General features: G+C 38.4%; 1 protein-coding gene across 1 annotated transcript in view; it reads left to right on the top strand.

Moving 5' to 3' along the window:
• Window positions 1-411: 411 nt before the first annotated feature.
• Window positions 412-20,261, top strand: part of ITGB7 (integrin subunit beta 7) — a 49,548-nt gene continuing 29,698 nt past the window's right edge. The window contains exons 1-3 of the mRNA XM_032212163.1: window positions 412-642; window positions 16,737-16,824; window positions 18,924-18,997. Of these exons, the coding sequence (XP_032068054.1) occupies window positions 16,740-16,824; window positions 18,924-18,997 (159 nt within the window). The 5' untranslated portion in view covers window positions 412-642; window positions 16,737-16,739. The remainder of the gene's footprint in view (window positions 643-16,736; window positions 16,825-18,923; window positions 18,998-20,261) is intronic.

The raw sequence follows: 20,261 nt of genomic DNA on the forward strand, positions 1-20,261 counted from the left end.
ATGCCAGAAGAATGGGAAGCTATTTGCATTATAAGCCTAGAGGTGGATTTGATGGAATATCCTCAACATTTGCCAATGACAGACTGCCATTCAACAGGCAAAGCTTTTCACAACCTAGAATTTTGCCAGTCTGATGCCTGCCTTTAAAAAACAACAACCGGGTAGCTCCGTGTGATCATGAGCTGATAGTAAGCAAAGAGCTTTCTTGATGTCCTCCAGATATGCATATTCCCATCAGCTTTGCTAAACCACAGGACTGCAGATTGGGGAAGAGAGATAGCATGGGGCTGTGATAAGTCATGCTTCTCCCTTGGCCATGAAAAGCTTCATCTGTTAAAGTCCCTCCCATCACCAACTCTTTCTTGTTGTCTGTTCAGCTCTTAGTTAGTTCCCTCTCTGGAGCTGGTTCAAGGACAGGGGCTGTCCCTCTGTGTGACCTCTCTGCTTTCTTCTCAACCCATATAACATAAGGAAAGATGCATGCACCAGCAGAACCGAGAACAACTGGAGGAAGTCTCTGATCAACTCGGTTACTGCTCCTTTGAACCAAGAAACAAATCTTAAGGCTGTTCCTCTGCCTGTCCAGGGAGATCCCTGTCCCAAGCAGCTCTTACAACCAGGTGTACCAAGAGGTGGAATGTGGTAAGTTCTCCTTGTAATTCTGGTCTGTTTATTTGGTTTTATTTGCAAGGTGTGGAAGTATTTTTGTCTCAAACTGAAGGGGAGAAGTCAATGCAACTGTTATTTGCTATGAGTCGGCTTTTGTACTTTTGAAAGGCATCACTGTTTGAGAAAACCCCAAATGAACTTATGATGGTGTTTTTCGTCTTTAAAAAAAAGGCCACCACCAATACTCCATCAAGGGCTGCTATATGCTCACTGCTGTGAATGGCACAGTCACGCTAGCTAGGCAGTAACTGGCAATCACACAATGGGATCCAAAGAAGGAAGGGAAGTACATGCCCGTGAATTATCACCTTACTGTAAATTGGTCCCCCTCCCCTTCTCACCCAGCCACTTTCTCTTCCTCTTGGCATGTCACACTTTTCAGCTCTGGTGTTTAAGAATGAAAAAGTCTGAGGTTACAGGGACAGTGTCAACACCCTTATACATAAAGAATATATGACTATTTTAAAGAATCGCGTGTCTTCCCAACTCTATAAATGTTTCGTTTCTGAAAAGGAGCCTCTGTGCTTACAAGATATATGCCCACCTGTGGCAATGACATACACTTCGCATTAGTAAGCCTGGGAAGAGACTGATCTGAATATGGGTTTGTGACAGGGCACATTTCCCCCACTTCCAATTATTTAACAAAAGCAGCAGGGGAAGCATTTGCCCAAATTTTAAATGATTTTGATGAGATTGAGGAAATTAGAAAGAGTTTGAGCTCAGAAAAAAATATAACATAGTAAAGAACAATCTAGGTGTCAAATTCTCCTGCCAAGCTCTGGCTGAAAAATACACAAGCAATATCCTCCAACTGAATTCTGCCCTGCAATTTTCTAACATTCTTAGGTGTATAAATTAAAGGGGTAGCTTTGTTTAAATATTAATTCTGAAATCATAGGTGTTTATGCTACATAAAATAATCAAATCCTCATTATCTCTGGAATATCTTCAATTTCTCTAATGTACAGTACTTTTGTTGGATAAAGTGCTACATATATGTCTTTTTGATTTTAATATGATTTTTATTTATTTATTATTGATTAACTTTATATAATGTCCATCTCATTGATAAGGCAACTTACAAAATAGTATAAACATAAATATAAAAACAAAGTTAAGAAAACCTGCATTAGAACTAAACTAGGACTTGGTTATTTACAATTTGCAAATGAAGCATTGTTTTATTGTGGCCTCATGTGTCTTTGTTTTTTTACAAAAAAAGAAGTAGTAATCCCTTAATTCGGGGCAGGGGCAGGACAACTAGATAGAGCTGAGCGTTTAATGGCCGGATGCCCTTCCTGATGCCTACATGGAGTTCACAGCAGATATTTTTTCTTTTCACCCTAAGAGAGAAACTACCTAGGTTTGAACTCTCAACCTTCTTAGTGGAAGGAGAGCACCTTCACCACTAAGCTATCACACTGCTGTGGCCACATAATAAAACATAATTTTTGTTTGTTTGTCTGTTTGTTTATTATAATATTTATATAGCTTCCCATCTTTCTTGGGCACTTGGGCACAAAATCATATAGAACACAACCAATTAAAAATACAATAAAAATCAGTTCTAACATGCAATTATTTAGTCTTTGCCCAATGATTGAGGGAAAAGCTACGTCTTCAAAACGTTATTTTCTGGATGTTTTTCTATTTTTATTGTTTTTAATTGTTTTAGAATTGCAAGTTGCCCAGAATCACTTGATAGATTTGGCTATAAAAAAAATTGAATGAATGAATGAATGACTGAATCAATCAATCAATCAATCAATCGATGGAAGCCTGCCAGACTTCAGGGGACAGATTATATATGTATATCAAATATGTCTATCACTTAATGAAGTGTCTAGGTTCAAATCAAAAAAATTTTTTTCCTTCATATTGTTTCCCATTAGGTGGGCCTATAATGCCCAATCAGCTACGAAGTTATCTTCTTTAGGTGTGTGTGTCTATATCTGTATATATGTGAGTGTGTGGCGTCCATGCAAATGCAATTCTGTTCTCTAAATTTGCAGTTGTTTTCCTGTCATTTTTCAAAGATATAATGTGAAGGATTATGTGATGGTTTTTACAATCCAACTGGATGTGTTTATATTTCCTGTATCTATTCTTCCAATGCAAAGCCAGCATCTGCAGTTCTTTAGCTTAGTTGTACTAACTTCTGTGGAGCATACAAAGGGCTCAATGACTACCTTTGTTCCTCAGAGCTCCAATCCATCCACACTCTTAGAGGGCAGCAGGAAACCCATGCAGCTGGAAGCTGGGCTGTGTGTTTTTACTAACTGGCAGTGGAAATTTCAAGCTGCTGTTCTATTTCAAGTTTTAAAATGTGAAGTGAGAAGCAGATCATTTCTTTGGAAATACCCAGATTCTTCACTGACTTTTTTATTAATTTATTGCTCCGAATGAGTTTGATGCAATATAATGGTTCCTTTCTAGTACTAGGGTGTCTTTTACTATTAGGAAGTACCACTGTCTTCACTTCACCCACAGTAGAAGATAACTTCTTAGCTCAATTTTTTGGGGATGGGTGACGTAGCTTATGTTTCTTCCCATGGAATCTCTACTTGCTCTTTTCTCTGTACCAGAGGTGGTATTCAGCCAGTTCTGATAGGTTCTTGAGAACCAGTAGTGGAAATTTTGAGTAGTTCAGAGAACTGGCAAATAGGCTGGCCCCACCCCTGCTGCCTCCCAGCTGATCTTCTTTTGTTGCCCTGAACAGGAGAACGAAGCTGGAAAGCAGGTTAATGAGATGGGGAGGGAATGGGGATTTTGCAGTTACCTTCAACTGCCATGCCCACAAAACCACGCCACACCCACAAAGCTGCGCCCACAAAACCAGTAGTAAAAAAAATTGAATCCCACCACTGCCCTGTACCTTCTACTGCAGGGTTTCCCAACCTTGGCAGTTTTAAGACATGTGAACTTCAACTCCCAGAATTCCTTAGGCAGCTAGAGAATCCTGGGAGTTGAAATCCACACATCTTAAAGTTGCCATGGTTGGGAAATCCTGTTCTTCTGGGTCAAATGGCAAATTGCTGTCTATCTCTGATTAAAGAAAGAAGATAAAGCATATTGATTCAAACAGGGCAATTATCCACAATATATTCTAGTTCATGCTCTGGAGTGACCTCCAGAGTGAGATTTTCTAGAAATTTCAGTAAAGGAAGCACGAGAAAAGAAACCTGATTCAAGTGTCTTTTGTTTGAATAATAGTAAGAACACAACAAGATTTATTTCTGATATAAGTAAAGCATCAAGGAGATGTGGTGAGTGACTTAGTCTTTTTAGAGAAGTAAACCCAACTGGATGTATTTGACAAAGTGTGTTTGGGATATGGAGAGAACCCTCTTTTCTTAGAAGCCAAGCATTTCTTTGGAATAATATTTGGGACCTGTTGAGTTTGACTCTATTTGGCTTACATTGACTAAATGATCAGAATTGCAGTTTTCAAAGATGAACTTGCTTTCACAGAAATAGGCAGATTTGCTTAGCTGCATGTGGGGATGTAAAGTGAAAAATCATGATATTTTCTTTGTGAAATATTCATCTGTCTTCAGGGAGCATTTTGTTTTTACTCAATCATTAGTTATTCATTTTACTTGTTGTGTATGAAGTGATTTTGTAGATAAGGAAGAGGAGTAATGATGTGATAGGGCTATGCTTCCATCATGCCAAAGATTTTTGTTCCGGGCAATTTTGGATTCACAGATCTCAGACAGTAGATAACAGGAAAGAGAACAAGTAATTCTTCGTTTCCACATACTGCTTCAAGATCACATCTTCCTTTTCACCCATTTAATCATCCTGTCACTTCAAAATCGGGAGGATAAAATGAGGAACGTTGCAGATGGACACACCTCTTTCTATTCTTTCCCCAGAACTGATGCATAATGATAATAGCTTCAGATAGATATCTATTTTTCAAAAAGGGTATTTCACTTTTCTTACATCAGATTTCATAAAAACTGTTTCATAATTCAAGTAGGGTTGTTTCTGCTGCCTGTACATTTTCTCATTCCCAAAACATCTCTGGTTTTCCACCCATTTAGCGAAGTTGTTGTTGTTGTTATTATTATTATACAATTGTATCACAGCGGCCAGTTGTTTCGCCGGATTTGGCATTGGTTACTAGTCGGGCCCCACCCAGGGGCCTAGGACGTTGTAACCTATTTTCGTAATATGCGTGCAGATCCAAGCAGTGCGGCTTTTTGCATTTGACTGATGGTGATTTTGTCAATTTTTAACTGTTTTAAATGTAATTCCAGTGCTTTTGGAATAGCACCCAGTATGCCAATTACCACTGGAATTATCACTGCTGGTTTGTGCCATAGTCGTTGAATTTCGATTTTTAAGTCCTGGTATTTCGTGATTTTTTCATATTCCTTCCCGTCGACCCTGCTATCACCTGGTATTGCGATGTCTATGATTGTGACCTTATTTTTCTCAACCAGTGTGATGTCTGGTGTATTATGAGCCAGTATTTTGTCGGTTTGTATACGGAAATCCCACAAGATCTTGACCATCTGATTTTCGGTGACTTTTTCAGGCTTATGGTCCCACCAGTTTGTTGCTGTTTTAATATTATAATTTTTGCACAAATTCCAATGGATCATTTGTGCTACTGAATTGTGCCGCAATTTATAATCAGTCTGCGCAATTTTTTTACAGCAACTGAGTATGTGATGAACAGTTTCATCAGCTTCTTTGCAAAGTCTGCATTTGGCATTATCAGAGGATTTTTCGATTTTGGCCTTAATGACATTTGTGCGGATAGCTTGTTCTTGTGCAGCCAGGATTAGTGACTCTGTTTCTTTCTTTAATATACTTGTTGTTAACCATAACCAAGTTTTTTCACTGTCCACTTTATCTTTTATTTTTTGTGTCCAGTTAACTATACCAGCTGTGTATCTTATAACTGATATTGCCCAGATATTTATGGCCTTGATTGTATTTCCACCGTTCAATTTAGATTTCAAAATTTTCCTAACTCTGTTGGTGTACTCTCCCCTGACAATAGTTTTTACTTCTCCATGCTTGATGTTATCCAACTGCAGAATGTCTAAATATTTGTAGGCTTCATTTTTGTTGCATTTAATTAGTTGGCCATTGGGCATTTCAATTCCCTCACATGTAGTGATTGTGCCCCTTTTTATGGATACAGTGGTGCATTTTTCCATGCCAAACTGCATTGAAATATCAGTGCTGAATACTCGAATTGTGTTTGTCAGTGATTGGATTTCATCCATATATAATAAATGAGAATTTTTTTCAGCTTCTTTGGCTGTTTGATAGCCTAATTTCATATTTTTTTAAAGATTACTGATAGTGGGATCATCGCGATGATGAAGAGAAGAGGTGAAAGTGAATCACCCTGGAAAATTCCGTGCTTGATATTAACGATTCCATAGTTCTCATTCCCTACTGCCAACTCAGTTCTCCACTGTTTCATCTCCTTTTCAATAAAGGATGTAATATTTTTGCTAATGCCAGTTGTTTCTAAGCATTTTATGATCCAATTATGTGGCAATGAGTCGAATGCCTTTTTGTAATCAATCCAGACCATATTCAAGTTCGTTTTTCTGTTCTTACAATTTTCTAATATTATTTTATCAATTAGGAGCTGATCTTTTGTGCCCCTGCTCCTTCTTTTGTTGCCTTTTTGCTCTACTGGCAAGATGTTATTTGTTTCCAAATAATCCATAATGTTATCTGCAATCTGCCTGTGAGTAATTTAAAGGTTGTTCGCAAGCATGTTATTGGTCTGTAGTTTTCAGGTGTTGTTCCTTTAATTGCATCTTTCTGAATCAAGTATGCTTTTCCAGTTGTCAACCATTCATCAATTTGACCATTTTGTAAAATTTCATTCAGTTGCCTGGCCAATATTGCATGTAAACTGGTCAGATATTTGAGCCAGAAACCATGCAATTGGTCATTTCCAGGTGATGTCCAATTCTTTACTTTTTTTACTCAATTTTTGACCATCTCGGTTATTTCTAACACTTGCATTTGCTTGTTGCCAATGCTTTTCTCAAAGTCATGTATCCACTTTGCTTCCTTATTGTAGTCCTTTGCATTTTCCCACAGTTCTTTCCAGAATTCAACCGTGGCCTGCTTTTCTGGTTTTTCACTTTTGGTGTCACCATTCACATTAAGACTTTGATAAAAACGCCGTTGGTCTGATCGAAATTGCTGATTTTGTTTATATTGGATGATTCATGCCTCATATCTTTCAATTTTTCTAGCTGTTGCTGTTATCTGCTGCTTTACAATCTCTACAGCTTCATTGATGTTTCTTGTATCCAATATATATCTTCTGATTAGCTGATCTATGATTTTGCTGTTTTTAAGCCGTTGGTCATGCATGTTTTTTAAGTTGCTAACATCTGCCCTTAATTTTTTGACTTTTTGTTCTAATCGGATTTTCCACTTTGGTTTTGATGCTTTTTTCATTGTGTGACTAGGTGCTTTGATTTTAATGCCTAGTTCTTTAGTGACTATTACAGCTGCACTGTACATTAACTGATTCATTTCCAAGATGGATTCCAGTTTGATTGTCGAAAGCACTGCATTAACCATTTTCATAATAGGGGCCAATTGCCCCTATAGAAAGTGACTTTCTTTCGCCCACCTGTGCTCGCGGCAGAGCTCAGGCGGGCTGCCACGAGCTCAGGTGGGCGGAAGAAAGTGCTTTAGTCAGTGGGGTGTCGGGGGAGAGGACTGCCTCACCAGCCATAAACCTCACCGCGCGTCACTGACAGGACCCCACCACCAAGCCACACCCACAGAACCAATAGTAAAAAATAATAATTTCACCGCTGCAAGCAGGGCTGATTCTGGTTAGTTCTGAATGGGATTGCCAGGAAATACAAGGATTATAAGGCAGTGATATAAGAGATATACAGAATATAACCTATCTTGAGTTTACAAGCATGGGGGCAGCAGGGCAAGCGTGAGAGGTATTTAAAAAAGCAAGAAATGGCACTGTGATGCAAGCCACACCTCTTTTGTATGAGTGGAGCTTGCACTACAATGCCACATCCCTCTCTCAACTTATTTTCCAAAGGATTTCAAGGCAGGACAAGAAGCAATGGATGGAGGCTTCAGGGGGAGGAGCCTGCCGCCGTCGGGAGCTCAACGAAGCTCCTCTCAGGATTCTGGTCTGTATATCTTATAAGATCTATAGATATCTCCCCTTTCTGGCAGAAAGGGGCAGGGAGAAGGTCAGTCGTTAGGATCTCTTTGTAATTCATAGCTTTTTTTTGCTGTGAATGGAGAAGAGGTTCAACATTAGCTGAGCTTTTACTCCAGCCAGTTCTCCGCAGCTGCCTTTTTTGCAGCCCTAGGCAGATTGCCCCCCCCCCCCAGGACAAAGCTAAGCTATTTTAAAAATTAATCCGGGCGGGGACCATTCCTGAGGAATTTTTTTTATTACTATCTAAAATACCAGCTTCAACTTTGCAAAAGGCTCCCTTTTCTAGCTGCGTCACAAGATGGCGATCTTATAGCTTTTGTGTTTGATGTGACGTACTTAGTCAGCCCTACTCTTCTGAAGGCTTCTCCGTATTAACTGTTAAAAGATTAACTGAGGGGAGCAGAGACTTTGATTCTTGGCTAGCCTGATTGCTTGTCTTTTATTTTTATTCTGGAATGGCTCCCAAATCTAAGCAGAAGCGCTTCCTTAATAACATATCTCAAAAAACTGCTATGAAGCCGCTACCCTTGCCTCCTACGTCCTCCACTGGAGATTTGTTAACACAAGAATTTCTTCTCAAAACGCTTAATAATTTCAGACAGGAAATTAATCAACTGATATCGGATTTATATGATCAATTTGATGCTAAAATTGCTCAAGCAAAGGAGGATATGATCGGAGTAATGACAGTCATGACAGATTATATTGCTGAAACGGAGGATAAATTGGAACTTTTGGAAGAAACTAACTTTAATCTGACATCCAAAATTCAAACGTTACAACAGGAAATTGAAAATGCTCAAAAACAACTTGTCATGATAAATTATAATAAGACTGCCTTCGCAATAAGAGTTAGAGGACTGCGTGAAAACGAACAGGAGAATTTGAAACAGATCTTCTTTGAGGCTCTTAGCCGCTCGGTGGGAAGTCCGGGACTTAACTTTGATTGGCAGATTCAAAAAATTTACCGCCAGAATTCGTGGGTAGCAAAACAGCGACAGCTTCCGAGGGACATAATTATATACTTTACCACAAGGGAATCCAGAAATGTGATAATACAGAGGCTTTACAACAAGAGGTTGAGAATTGATGGACACGACTTGATTGTTTTTAAAGAGATACCATCTCAAATATTAAGAGCAAGGAGAGATTACATTTTCTTAACTGAAGAACTCAGAAACTCTCAGATTCCATACAAATGGGAAGTCCCAGCTGGCATTACAGTTACATTTGGCAATCAAAAACACCGCATTAATTCTGTCTGTGAAGCCCGAGAATTTTATTACAAGACCCTGAAGGCGGGACTTCCTGATTCATCCGGACCTGGAGAGAGACAAGGAGAAGGAGAAGACAAGCAGCGAGACACGTGGCTACAAGGCGGAGGGTGTTGCTTTCCTCTTCCGGAAGGGCAGAAGAGTAAAGAATAAAGACTTAGCGATGTTCTTAAAACTTTATGATTTCTGCCTGGGATAAAATGGAAAAGTTGTATATCGATGATGAGACATGGAGACTGAAAGAAGCGTTGCTGATTGTGGACACATATTGTATATAAGATTTGTTTGAACTCTAACTCAAATTGCGCATGAATTATTTTCCTAGGTGAGGAGAGCGGAGATCGCGATCTTTTTGAGTTGTGGTCTGGGACGAACGGAGTTGGGAGGCGCGTGGGAGAGGGAAGGGTAGCGAAAGCTTAACTAGACTACTTGGGGCTAGAATGCAAGCTGATGTTTGTATCAGTTGCTATTTCAATATAAGGTTAAGAAAGATTAGTCAGAGAGTCTCCAGGAAGGTGGAGTAAATATGTGAGGAGCAATGGACGCGGTAAAATATATATGTGGATATGGATAAAGGCAGGGTGGAAGGTAAAAAAATTTACATGTGGATCTGGGTAAGGATAGAATGGGAGGTGTTGGAAATGAAAAATGAAAGAAGTACTTGAGTTTAATGGTTTTATAGAAAGGTTTGGATATTCGGATAAAAAAGAGATAAATTAAAGGTCTGAATAGATAGATAAAGCAATGAGACTTTTAGTTGGGGAATCCTAATTGATTAACTTACCTGGCTCTAACACAGTTTGAAACCCTGCAAGTAGTAAAATAACCGAAATTTGGAATGAGCTACATTGTTTAAGATTTACAGATGATGGGAAGCTGTGTTAATGTAGTGGGTTTATTGATCTTTCTTGTTTTTCTTTTTTTTTTCTGTGTGTGTTTTTTTCTTTTCTATTTTTTACTATTCCCTTTTTTTTTGTTTTTCTTTTATTTTTTTAACTTTAAAGTTAGCTGGTTTTATTATACTCAAGTGCTTGTTAAGGAACTATGCCGGGTATGGGACCTGGGAAGCCGTAAGGGGGTTAGGGAGGGGGGATTATAGGGGGGAGGGGGGAGGGTGGAATTACAGTTTCAATTCTTAGAACAATAAGAATTCACTTGTATACTGCGGCTCTTTTTCTTTTTTTTTTTCTTTTTCTCTTTTATTTTCTAAAAAAATAAACTGAATAGATTAATTGTAGGGATACACCAAAGTGAGGAGAAGAGGGAAAGAAGAGGGAGAAGTAAAGAGGGAGTGAGAGGGGAATGTAAGGAGGGTGAGATGGAGGGGGGGGGAGATGTCTGAGGGGGAAGGGAAGTAGAAGAGGGGAATGCTGGAGGGGAGAATTGAAAGTTGGAGGGGGAGAAGAAAGGGTGTATGGGGGATTGAAGTGTCATGTTGGGGTTTTTTTTTTTATGGTGGATTTTTTCCTTTTTTTTGTTTTTTGTTACGCACAGTATATAAGTGATTGTATAAAATGAAAATGAAAATGAAATAAATAAAATGTTTTTTAAAAAAAAGAAAAAAAAAGAAGCAATGGATGGAAACTAACCAAAGAGAGAAACAATCTAGATTAGTCAATGGTCAGATAAGAGGCAGCTGAGTCTACTGAAAGAATGAGGTGTGATACACATCTCAGAAGGGACCCTCCCTAGTTTCTTCAACTGCAAAGAGGGGTTTCAACATTTAGGCTTGACCTTATGAAATAGGGCAAGGGGATTTACAAAGAACAAATCTTATGATAAAGGCAGCTTTGCCTGCATATTTACTAATCACCATCCTTTCTTCAGTTCTAAGCCCCCCTTTTCCAAACGAAGGGAAAAAAGCCAAGTTTTTTATATTAAAAGCCCTTCATGAAATGTATGATAACTATTTATTTTATTTATTTATTACAATTTTATGCCACCCAAATGCCCTATAAGATGACTCCGGATGGTTTATCTACTATTTATGTCACCGTTTTAATCTCAGATACACTGACCCTAAAAAAGCTTCCAAATTTCCCAGCCAGCATAATCAAGAGCTGACCCATCATATTTTGAGGCATTTGATTCGATTAGTTTTTTAAAAAATGAGTTGGATTCAGAAAGCAGTATCTCTGAAAGCTGGTGAGATTTTAAAGGATGAATAGTATGCTTAAATACTATTCATTTCAAAAAGGCATAAATCAAAACCCAAGCAAAGTGTGTTTGCACTTTATAACTAGTGGCAGAAAATGTAAATTAATCCCAGGTGGGGGAGAAGAAAGAGGAAAGGGGCAGAAGAAACCTTTGAACAAAATGTTCTATATAATATTAAATGTAACAGCATCCATCTATAATGCCTCACTGGCTTTTGAATAATAAATTAATCATATGAACTCTCTTTGTTCTAATTTTTTCTATATTTTGTTTCAGGTCTTTTAATTGGTAGATTCTGTTAATTCATCATCATTTAAAATATTCCTTTTCTTTTTTTTTCTGCCCAAAGCATTTTTACTGAACTTTGGAGTCTATAGTATCTTTATAAATAATAATCTTGAATATGTTTATTTGAAAAGAATTTAATCTGTAGACTCTGTTAATTCATTATCATTTAAAATGTTCCTTTTCTGCCTGAAGCATTATTACTGAACTTTGGAGTCTATTGTATCTTCGTAAATAATAAACTTGTATATGTTTATTTGAAAAGATTTTTAAAAATCTAATAGGTAGCCAAAGGTGAAATAATTTGATATTATTCTTAAAGGACTATTTAAAAATGGCTGTAGAACCACAGAGAACTGTATATGTGGTTACATTTTGTATCTGAAATTAATATATATATACAAATAATAATTAGAGTTTTATTTTCAGACTTTAAAAAAAACCAAACCTGGTACATATTAAATCCTCTTGCTCTGGAAATATCGTCACACCCCTCTGTTTTTGATGCCACACCTGGTGTGAGCTGCATCTGTTACCATCCACTAACCTCAAGCAAAATACTTATCAGAAAGCCAATACAACGGAAATTAAAACCAAAAGCAGTTTTAGCTGAGTTTTGAGGCATGTGTTTGAAGAGTGTTCGGAACCACACGGTGCATTATTTCCCAAACTGGGCAAGCTAAAAGATTTCTGCACTGCTTCAGATGAATTGAATTTACATTGCTCCTTTATTATCTAATAAATGGCAAAAGGATAGCAGTTTAAATGATAATGTGTATGTTTTTTTTTTAATAATGACAACAGGACTGTCATGCCATAGTGTAAAGTCCTTCATAAATAACAAAAATATGACAAAAAGAACTTAAAATAATAACAGCGTTGGAAGGGACATTGGAGGTCTTCTAGTCCAAACCCCTGCTCAAGCAGGAGACCCAATACCATTTCAAACAAATGCTCCAGTTTTTTTCTTGAAAGACTTTCAGTGACGGAGCAACCACAACTTCTGGAGGCAAGCTGTTCCACTGATTAATTTTTCTAACTGTTAAAGGTTAAGGTTTCTGTATACTTGCTCTGAATATGGTTGCTGCCATATGTATACACCAATGTCTAAACAGTTGGTGCTTCTCTGACTCACTTCAAAAACCAGATTTTAGAATCCAGAGCTTTGATTTAATTCTTTTTTCTTTGCATCCTATATTCGCTCATTCTTTAAACAGCATCCACATAGTCCCTGGTGTTGTACAGTTCTATTACACTTTCAGGTTTTGTAGGTTATCTGTTTCTTTCATCTTTATTTAAAGGACTCCTTTACCTTTAAAGGACATTTCTGCGAATTCAGCCTATTGTATTGTTTCCTGTGGGGTTGGGTGGGGCAGGAAAAGCAAGCAATGGCTGTTAAATCACTTCTTTTACAGTCGCATATTTACATGTGGATAAGATTCATGACATATGGGAAGAATTAATTTAGGAGGGTGATTTCATAAGAGTTGAGCTGGTGGTTTTTTTTTGGGGGGGGGGGTTGTTCCCAAACAAGCTTAGAGAAGAGCAATTGAATTGTGCTTCCTTCTGATTAGTAGTCATAAATTACTTACATGCCTTTGGAAACACAACAATATTTGGACTGACAGGAGAAGTGGTTTATTGGTCTACGCTTTGCAAATCTTCATCCTTAAGGAGGCTGCATTGCATTTCAAACTAATGTTGGTGAAATGGTTCTTATCTCTATGCACAGGGCAACTGGTCATTCTTGTATATTAAAATGCTAGCTGTTCTTAAAAGATATGTCTCTGTCATTTGATTACAGCCCATCACTTCTTGTGAGGTGGCCAGCTATAAGATGAAATAAATAAATAAATCCCAGAAGCAGTTAATAGATTAGGAAATGGTTAATGGTGCTTTCAAAAACTTTTGAAAAGTTGCAAACAAAATCTATATAATTTGCCAAAAATAGCTGAATGGCAATAAACTGAATAGAATATCTGTTATGTTCTCTGGACTAGATGCATTGGCTTACCTCAGAAACCCATAGTTTTGAATATACTAGACAATTTTTAAAAAAGATTAAATCAACAATTCAGTTTCACTGACAATTTAAAACTTGATGCAATTAAACATTATTAATTCATATAAAAACTGATGTAGAGATTTGAAACTTCCTCTTTTAAACCAGACTTTTAACAATGTGAAATATATTTCCTATGATTCTAAAATGAAATCAATTTATCAAAATATTTTTCCCATGTTTATTGGACTCCTCGGGATGTTTTAAAAGGTTAGTTACCCTCTTTATCTTGGAGATAAAATAAATTGGAAGATGCATTAATATGCATGGCTACTTAACAGTGGTTGAGTATTCTTATCATGAATCAGATATCTGGAAAGAAATTAAAGGTTAAGGATGCTAATATTGTGTTAAACTATTCCCAAAATTTAGAATTCCTCAGTTCAGAATTTTGTGTATCCTATGCCTGGATTGTTGTTTATAAAATCATCAAGTGTTGCTAGAGTAACATTTGTGTAGTCAAAATCTGCTGAACAGTGTGGCACCCTTTATCTTTATATCTTTTTTGATGTAAAGGAAAGACGTGACAATATAAAGCCGAGATTCAATGTATTGTTTAAAAATAAAATTGTAGCAATGTTCACAGAACTGTAATAATTGTTATTTGACTTGAACTTCTTTCAGTTTCTAATTTCCTCTTTTGAAACTTGTATTTCTATATTTCGTTTCTGTTTTGCAGTCCTAGCAAGGCAAAGAAATAATACTTTTAAGAAATTGTCACTGCACTATGGAATAGAATAGAATTATTTATTGGCCATGTGTGATTGGATACACAGGGAATTTGTCTTTGGTGCATATGCGCTCAGTGTACATAAGGAAAATAAAATACATTCATCAAAAATAAAAAGATATAACAGTGATAGTCCTAGGTTACTAATAAGCTATGAAATCATACTAGGAAACAATTAAAAATATAAATTGAAAGATACAAGCAACATGGTTATAATCATAAGTGGGGAGAGATAGATACTAGGAAGGAAGAGAAGAATAGTAGTAATACATTCTTAGTAAATTGACAATTTTTGGGGGAATTAGTTGTTAAGCAGTGTTTAAGACTGGACTAATCCTTTCTGAAGGAAAGAAATGGGTGTGTTGAAGTAACAAATTTGGAAACTTGGAAGTGTGCTTCATGGGAAATGAGAGAAGTTTCCATTTCCAGCCAGAAGCTTGTAGTTGTGGAGGCAATTCCAGAAATTGTTTCTATTAATCTGATTTTTGACTCTCAGGACAAGAACTCTAAATACAGTGCAATCCTTGATATGCAGAATATAATTATCTTACTGATAACTGTGCGTTTGGTGAGGTTATAAATCATGTAACAGATCTTTTATTTAGCACATATATCCATGCAGTTCAAGCACTACAAAAGAGATCAAAATGTTTTTCAGGATTCCTTATAAAACATTGAAAGGGAATTCTTTTCTGGTTGAGTATTGGAAACTGGGAAGAGAAGCCAACTCAGCAGATGATAATTGTATCTTTTAAGTGCTTAAATATGTTTGCTACATTTAAAGGAGCACCCTGTGTTTATTTTGAGGAAAATCCAGCATTTTTGTAGAGGGGAAAATAAATCAAAAATTTAATCTGATGAATATTTTAGTTGCTTTGATTTTATGGTCCCCCCCCCCCACTAAATTTACTTATTTATGTGAGAATCGTTTTAAGTATGCATATACTTCTGGCTTAGTTTTAAATTTTTGTTTTGTTTCTACTTTATGGAATGTTGAGCAGCGATTTAGCTAATTTTTATCTGTGGGGGAAAAAATCACTTCTTTCAAAAAATACTTTGAGTTGAAACAGTTAGGGTGGAGTATTTTTTTTAGCTTTGATTTTCTTTGACCCAAGTCATAAGAATAACTTTCCATTATATTTCCTAACTCTATCTATGAAGAAAATGACTCAAAGCAGGCAAGTTCCTTGTTTGTTTAAAATGTATATTTTGACTCATTATGTTGTGCAGAAAAAAGATGTTGAAATACAATTTTGCATCATTTCATTATTTTCCCAGGGTACTAAAGTTGAACTGGGTGGCACAGTGATTAGATTGCGGAATTACAGGCAAACTCTGCTTACTGCCAGGAGTTGGATCCTGACCGGCTCAAGGTTGACTCAGGCTTCCATCTTTCCAAAGCCAGTAAAAATGAGGATCCAGATTTTGGGGGCCAATGTGCTGACTCTGTAAACTGCCCAGAAAGGGCTGTAAAGCACTGTGGAGGCTATATAAGTGCCATTGCTATTAAAGTTATATGGCAATGAATAAGCATGAATATGGCTCTATTGTGAGTTCATTCATACAAAGGATGCAATAGCACTAAAAACCCTTCCATTCTATAGCAATTGACCTCATTAGCCCAATGCTTTTTTCACAATATGGCCTTCTGGGTGGCAGCATAAAGAATATTGTATGTATGCAACAGTTAGGAGAGAGGGGGGAGGGAGGGAGGGGGAGAGGAGAGGGAGAGAGGGAGAGAAGGACAGGGAGAGAGGGGGGAGGGAGGGAGGGAGGGAGGGAGAGAGAGAGAGAGATCACAACAACTTGTGAATCTTTGCATTTCCAGCTTGTAAATATATTCATGGATCTCAAAATGGGACAGGTAAATTCTTAGGAAGCTACCTGAAATTGGTTCCCCTTATTTATAAATCATATTTGTAAAGCCAGTCAAGTCAGAATGTCTTTAATCTCTTTGGATCATGGAACAATTTGGCTTTCTAATCCAATATAGCCAACTTTGATTGGCAAGTTTTCAAGCAGAGAATTTTTTGATTTCATAATTTTGATACTTTACTTTAAAAAAAAAAAACCTTTAGACCTGCTATGGATTGGACTTGGGACTTTTATATGCAAAACACATGTTCAACCACTAGATCTTAGATCCTCCCTCAAGCTACTACTGTGACAGTGATTTTAACATCTTGCTCTTTGCATGAGGAAGAAAGCCATTTAAAAAAAATCTCTCTGTGTCTTTTTCTTCTTTTCCTTCTCTCCCTCCCACCCACCCACCCTTTCTTTCTTTCTTTCTTTCTTTCTTTCTTTCTTTCTTTCTTTCTTTCTTTCTTTCTTTCTTTCTTTCCTCTTCCTTCCTCTGCTTTCCAGGCCATGCTTTCCGATGGATGGACTGTGAGCCTTGGGATTCTGCTTGTGCTCCAAGGAATGATGCATGGGGAGAAGATAGCAGAAACAGGTAATGTGTGGGGAGCCGTGTGGAGAGATAGAGTTCCAAATTTTGTCCATGTTGCGGTTCTGTATTGATTTGCTTTCCCAACTTTTTCCACTCACAATGTAATCCAACATGCATTGACTTAGTTGCATGTATCTGTTCTGGATTCAGTGAAACCTGCATCCATGCAGTGACACTGACCTGAGCTTGGCAACCATTGTTTATTTGGGTGACTTAGAGATTTCCAAGATGGAAAAGTCATGTTGAAAGAGATGGTCAGGAAAGAATGCTGGCCAACTGGGGTAATTGACTGTGGTTAATTTTTACATTATTATTGTGTTGTGCTACTATTGTATTTTGAGGGAGAGAAATTTAGAATCAGAAAAGGAGAAAGTCTACAGAATCTAGGAGAGAGTCTAAGGAGGCTTTAGTGGGAGGCCCCTCTAATCACTACCCATGTGCCCCTGAAACATGCATGATATATTTATTATGCACCACCAGAATGCTTTGTGAGATGGGCAGCTGTACAAATTGGACAACTAAATAATTCACACATTCATTTGTTGAGTGACTTGAATGCTAAACAATGAAACCTTTTCAAAGGCAGATTTCTGCTTACAATTTCTCGCTGGCGATCTAGACCCTGTCACCAGCAGTAGACCAGAAGCTTTCATGCAAATTATTCCAGTTATCACTTAAGCTTTTATTTCAATATCCTGAAAGATGGAGACTCCTCCTCCTCTTCCTCCTCCTCCTCTTCCTCCTCCTCCTCCTCCTCCTCCTCTTCTTCTTCTTCTTCTTCTTTTCTTCTTTTCTTCTTCTTCCTCCTCATCCTCCTCCTTTTTGGATGAGAAAAATAAACAAGTTTTTTTTGACAAACTTATATTTGACAGGATTTATCCCAGAATGAACTAATTACTCACACACCCGTGACATACAATACAATACAATACAATACAATACAATACAATACAATACAATAGCAGAGTTGGAAGGGACCTTGGAGGTCTTCTAGTCCAACCCCCTGCCTAGGCAGGAACCCCTATACCATTTCAGACAAATGGCTATCCAACATCTTCTTAAAGACTTCCAGTGTTGGGGCATTCACAACTTCTGGAGGGAAGTTGTTCCACTGATTAATTGTTCTAACTGTCAGGAAATTTCCCCTCAGTTCTAAGTTGCTTCTCTCCTTGATTAGTTTCCACCCATTGCTTCTTGTTCTACCCTCAGGTGCCTTGGAGAATAGTTTGACTCCCTCTTCTTTGTGGCAACCCCTGAGATATTGGAACACTGCTATCATGTCTCCCCTAGTCCTTCATTTCATTAAACTAGACATACCCAGTTCCTGCAACCGTTCTTCATATGTTTTAGTCTCCAGTCTCCTAATCATCTTTGTTGCTCTTCTCTGCACTCTTTCTAGAGTCTCCACATCTTTTTTACATGGTGGTGACCAAAACTGAATGCAGGATTCCAAGTGTGGCCTTACCAAGGCATTATAAAGTGGTATTAACACTTCATGTGATCTGTTTATGCAGCCTAGAACTGTGTTGGCTTTTTTGGCAGCTGCTGCACACTGCTGGCTCATATTTAAATGGTTGTCCACTAGGACTCCAAGACCCCTCTCACAGTTACTACTATTGAGCAATGTACCACCTATACTGTACCTGTGCATTTCTTTTTTCTTGCCTAAATGTAGAACCTTACTTTTTATCATTGAATTTCATTTTATTAGATAGTGCCCAGTGTTCATATAAATGATATAAACTTGTAACATAAATATATACAAATATATACCTTGAAATTCAAGTTGGTGCCAGGCAGCAGTCTTAGAAGGGTCACTTTTTGCTAGCCCAGTTTGCCACTAGCCGAATAACAGTTTGAAAAACCTGTTGGGCAGTCCCATCCAATCCATTTTCCAAGGGGATAGCATTACCCTATGGCACCTGACGGGTCGTCACTTTAGCGCTTCTTCGGGAAGTGGATCCAAAGAAGGAGACGGGATCTGTGCAACCTTATGGATTTTTGGAAAGTAGAATGAAGAAGGGAGAACAGGAAAGAGAGGAAGGAAGAGCTGGTGGGGAGAGCAACAGGCCTCATTGTGGTCGCTTGTGTTTCCTTTTCAGGATCCTGCCGGCCTCAGCCTTCCTGCCATGAGTGCATTCAGTCCCACCCCAGTTGTGCCTGGTGCAAGCAGCCGGTGAGTCCTCAGTCTCGTGAGCCCCTCTTGCCATTTATTCCCCTCCGTATCTTGTTTCCAACACCACCTTAGAGGAACTCGGAATGCATTTGGTCTAAGAGCAGCATCCAGAGCTGAAAGATGTGGGTATCTTGTGGCTAAGAAGAGGGTAGCCTGCAACGCTCTCTTCTCTAGCCAGCTAAGAGGTAATGAAAAGAGAATACATTTCTAGGAATTTGAAGCCGGAACATTATGTTACCTGCACCTGATGCCTTTGTGCTTTATATCTCTTCCTTCCTGGTAGCTGGTTGATTTGCCCCCTGGTGTAGCCCCACTCAACTGGAAAGTGAAACTTTGAGGAGAAGAACCTTTGGGCTTTTGAGTTGAGGAGTTCTTGGTGAAGCTAAGCCAGGCAGCTGCGTTCTTTGCCAAGGTGCAAGATTTCCTTGAAGGCAGCAACATCAGCAGACTGGCAAGGCTGCCCTCTGATTCACCCCTTCCCTTTCAGTCTCAGTTGATGTGTGAAGACTTGAGTCAGCAAAGACTCAACAGCAGCTGCCCACTCCAGGCAACCGTGGGAAGTTGGAAGCTACCAAAGGGCTGTGATTCTTTGGCTGGCTAAGTCTTCGTTCTATGATTTGGGGTTTTCCTCATCTCTTTTTGAGACCTTCCTCAAAATAAAGCACAATAAAAACAGGCAACAGGATGGGCATTCCCCCCCCCAGCCTTGACACCCAGTGGGAGCCATCCTCATTCCTCTTGGTTATCTGCTCTTCCCTGACCCCACTCTAACCCCTCCAGGCCATACCAGGGAGTCAGCTTCCTTCACAGTTACAACAGCACTGAAAAATGTGACGTATGACCTTTTTTCACAGTTAGGACCTTTGCAGCATCCCCACGATCATGTGATCAAAATTCAGATGCTCGGCAACTGGTCCATACTTACGACTGTTGCTGTGTGCCCCAGCATCAGGCGATCTCCTTTTGCAACCTTCAGAGAAGCAAAGTCAATGGGGAAGCCAGATTCGCTTAACATCCCGGTCACTAACTTAACAACTGCAGTCATTCAAGTAACAATGGTGGCTAGGAAGGTCATAAAATGGGGCAAAAAAACTCACTTAACAAATGCTTCACTTAGTAGCATAAATGTTGAGCTCAATTGTGGTCATGAGGACTATCTGTGTTCAGGTCCCCCAGAATCTATTTAGGCAGCCCCCCCCTCCCAAAAACAGACCTTCCAATCATGACCATGTTTGCAAAGTGGTGTCTGCAACAAAGCAGGACT

The sequence above is a fragment of the Thamnophis elegans genome, chromosome 2 (genome assembly GCF_009769535.1).
Source record: "Thamnophis elegans isolate rThaEle1 chromosome 2, rThaEle1.pri, whole genome shotgun sequence".
NCBI lineage: Eukaryota > Metazoa > Chordata > Lepidosauria > Squamata > Colubridae > Thamnophis > Thamnophis elegans.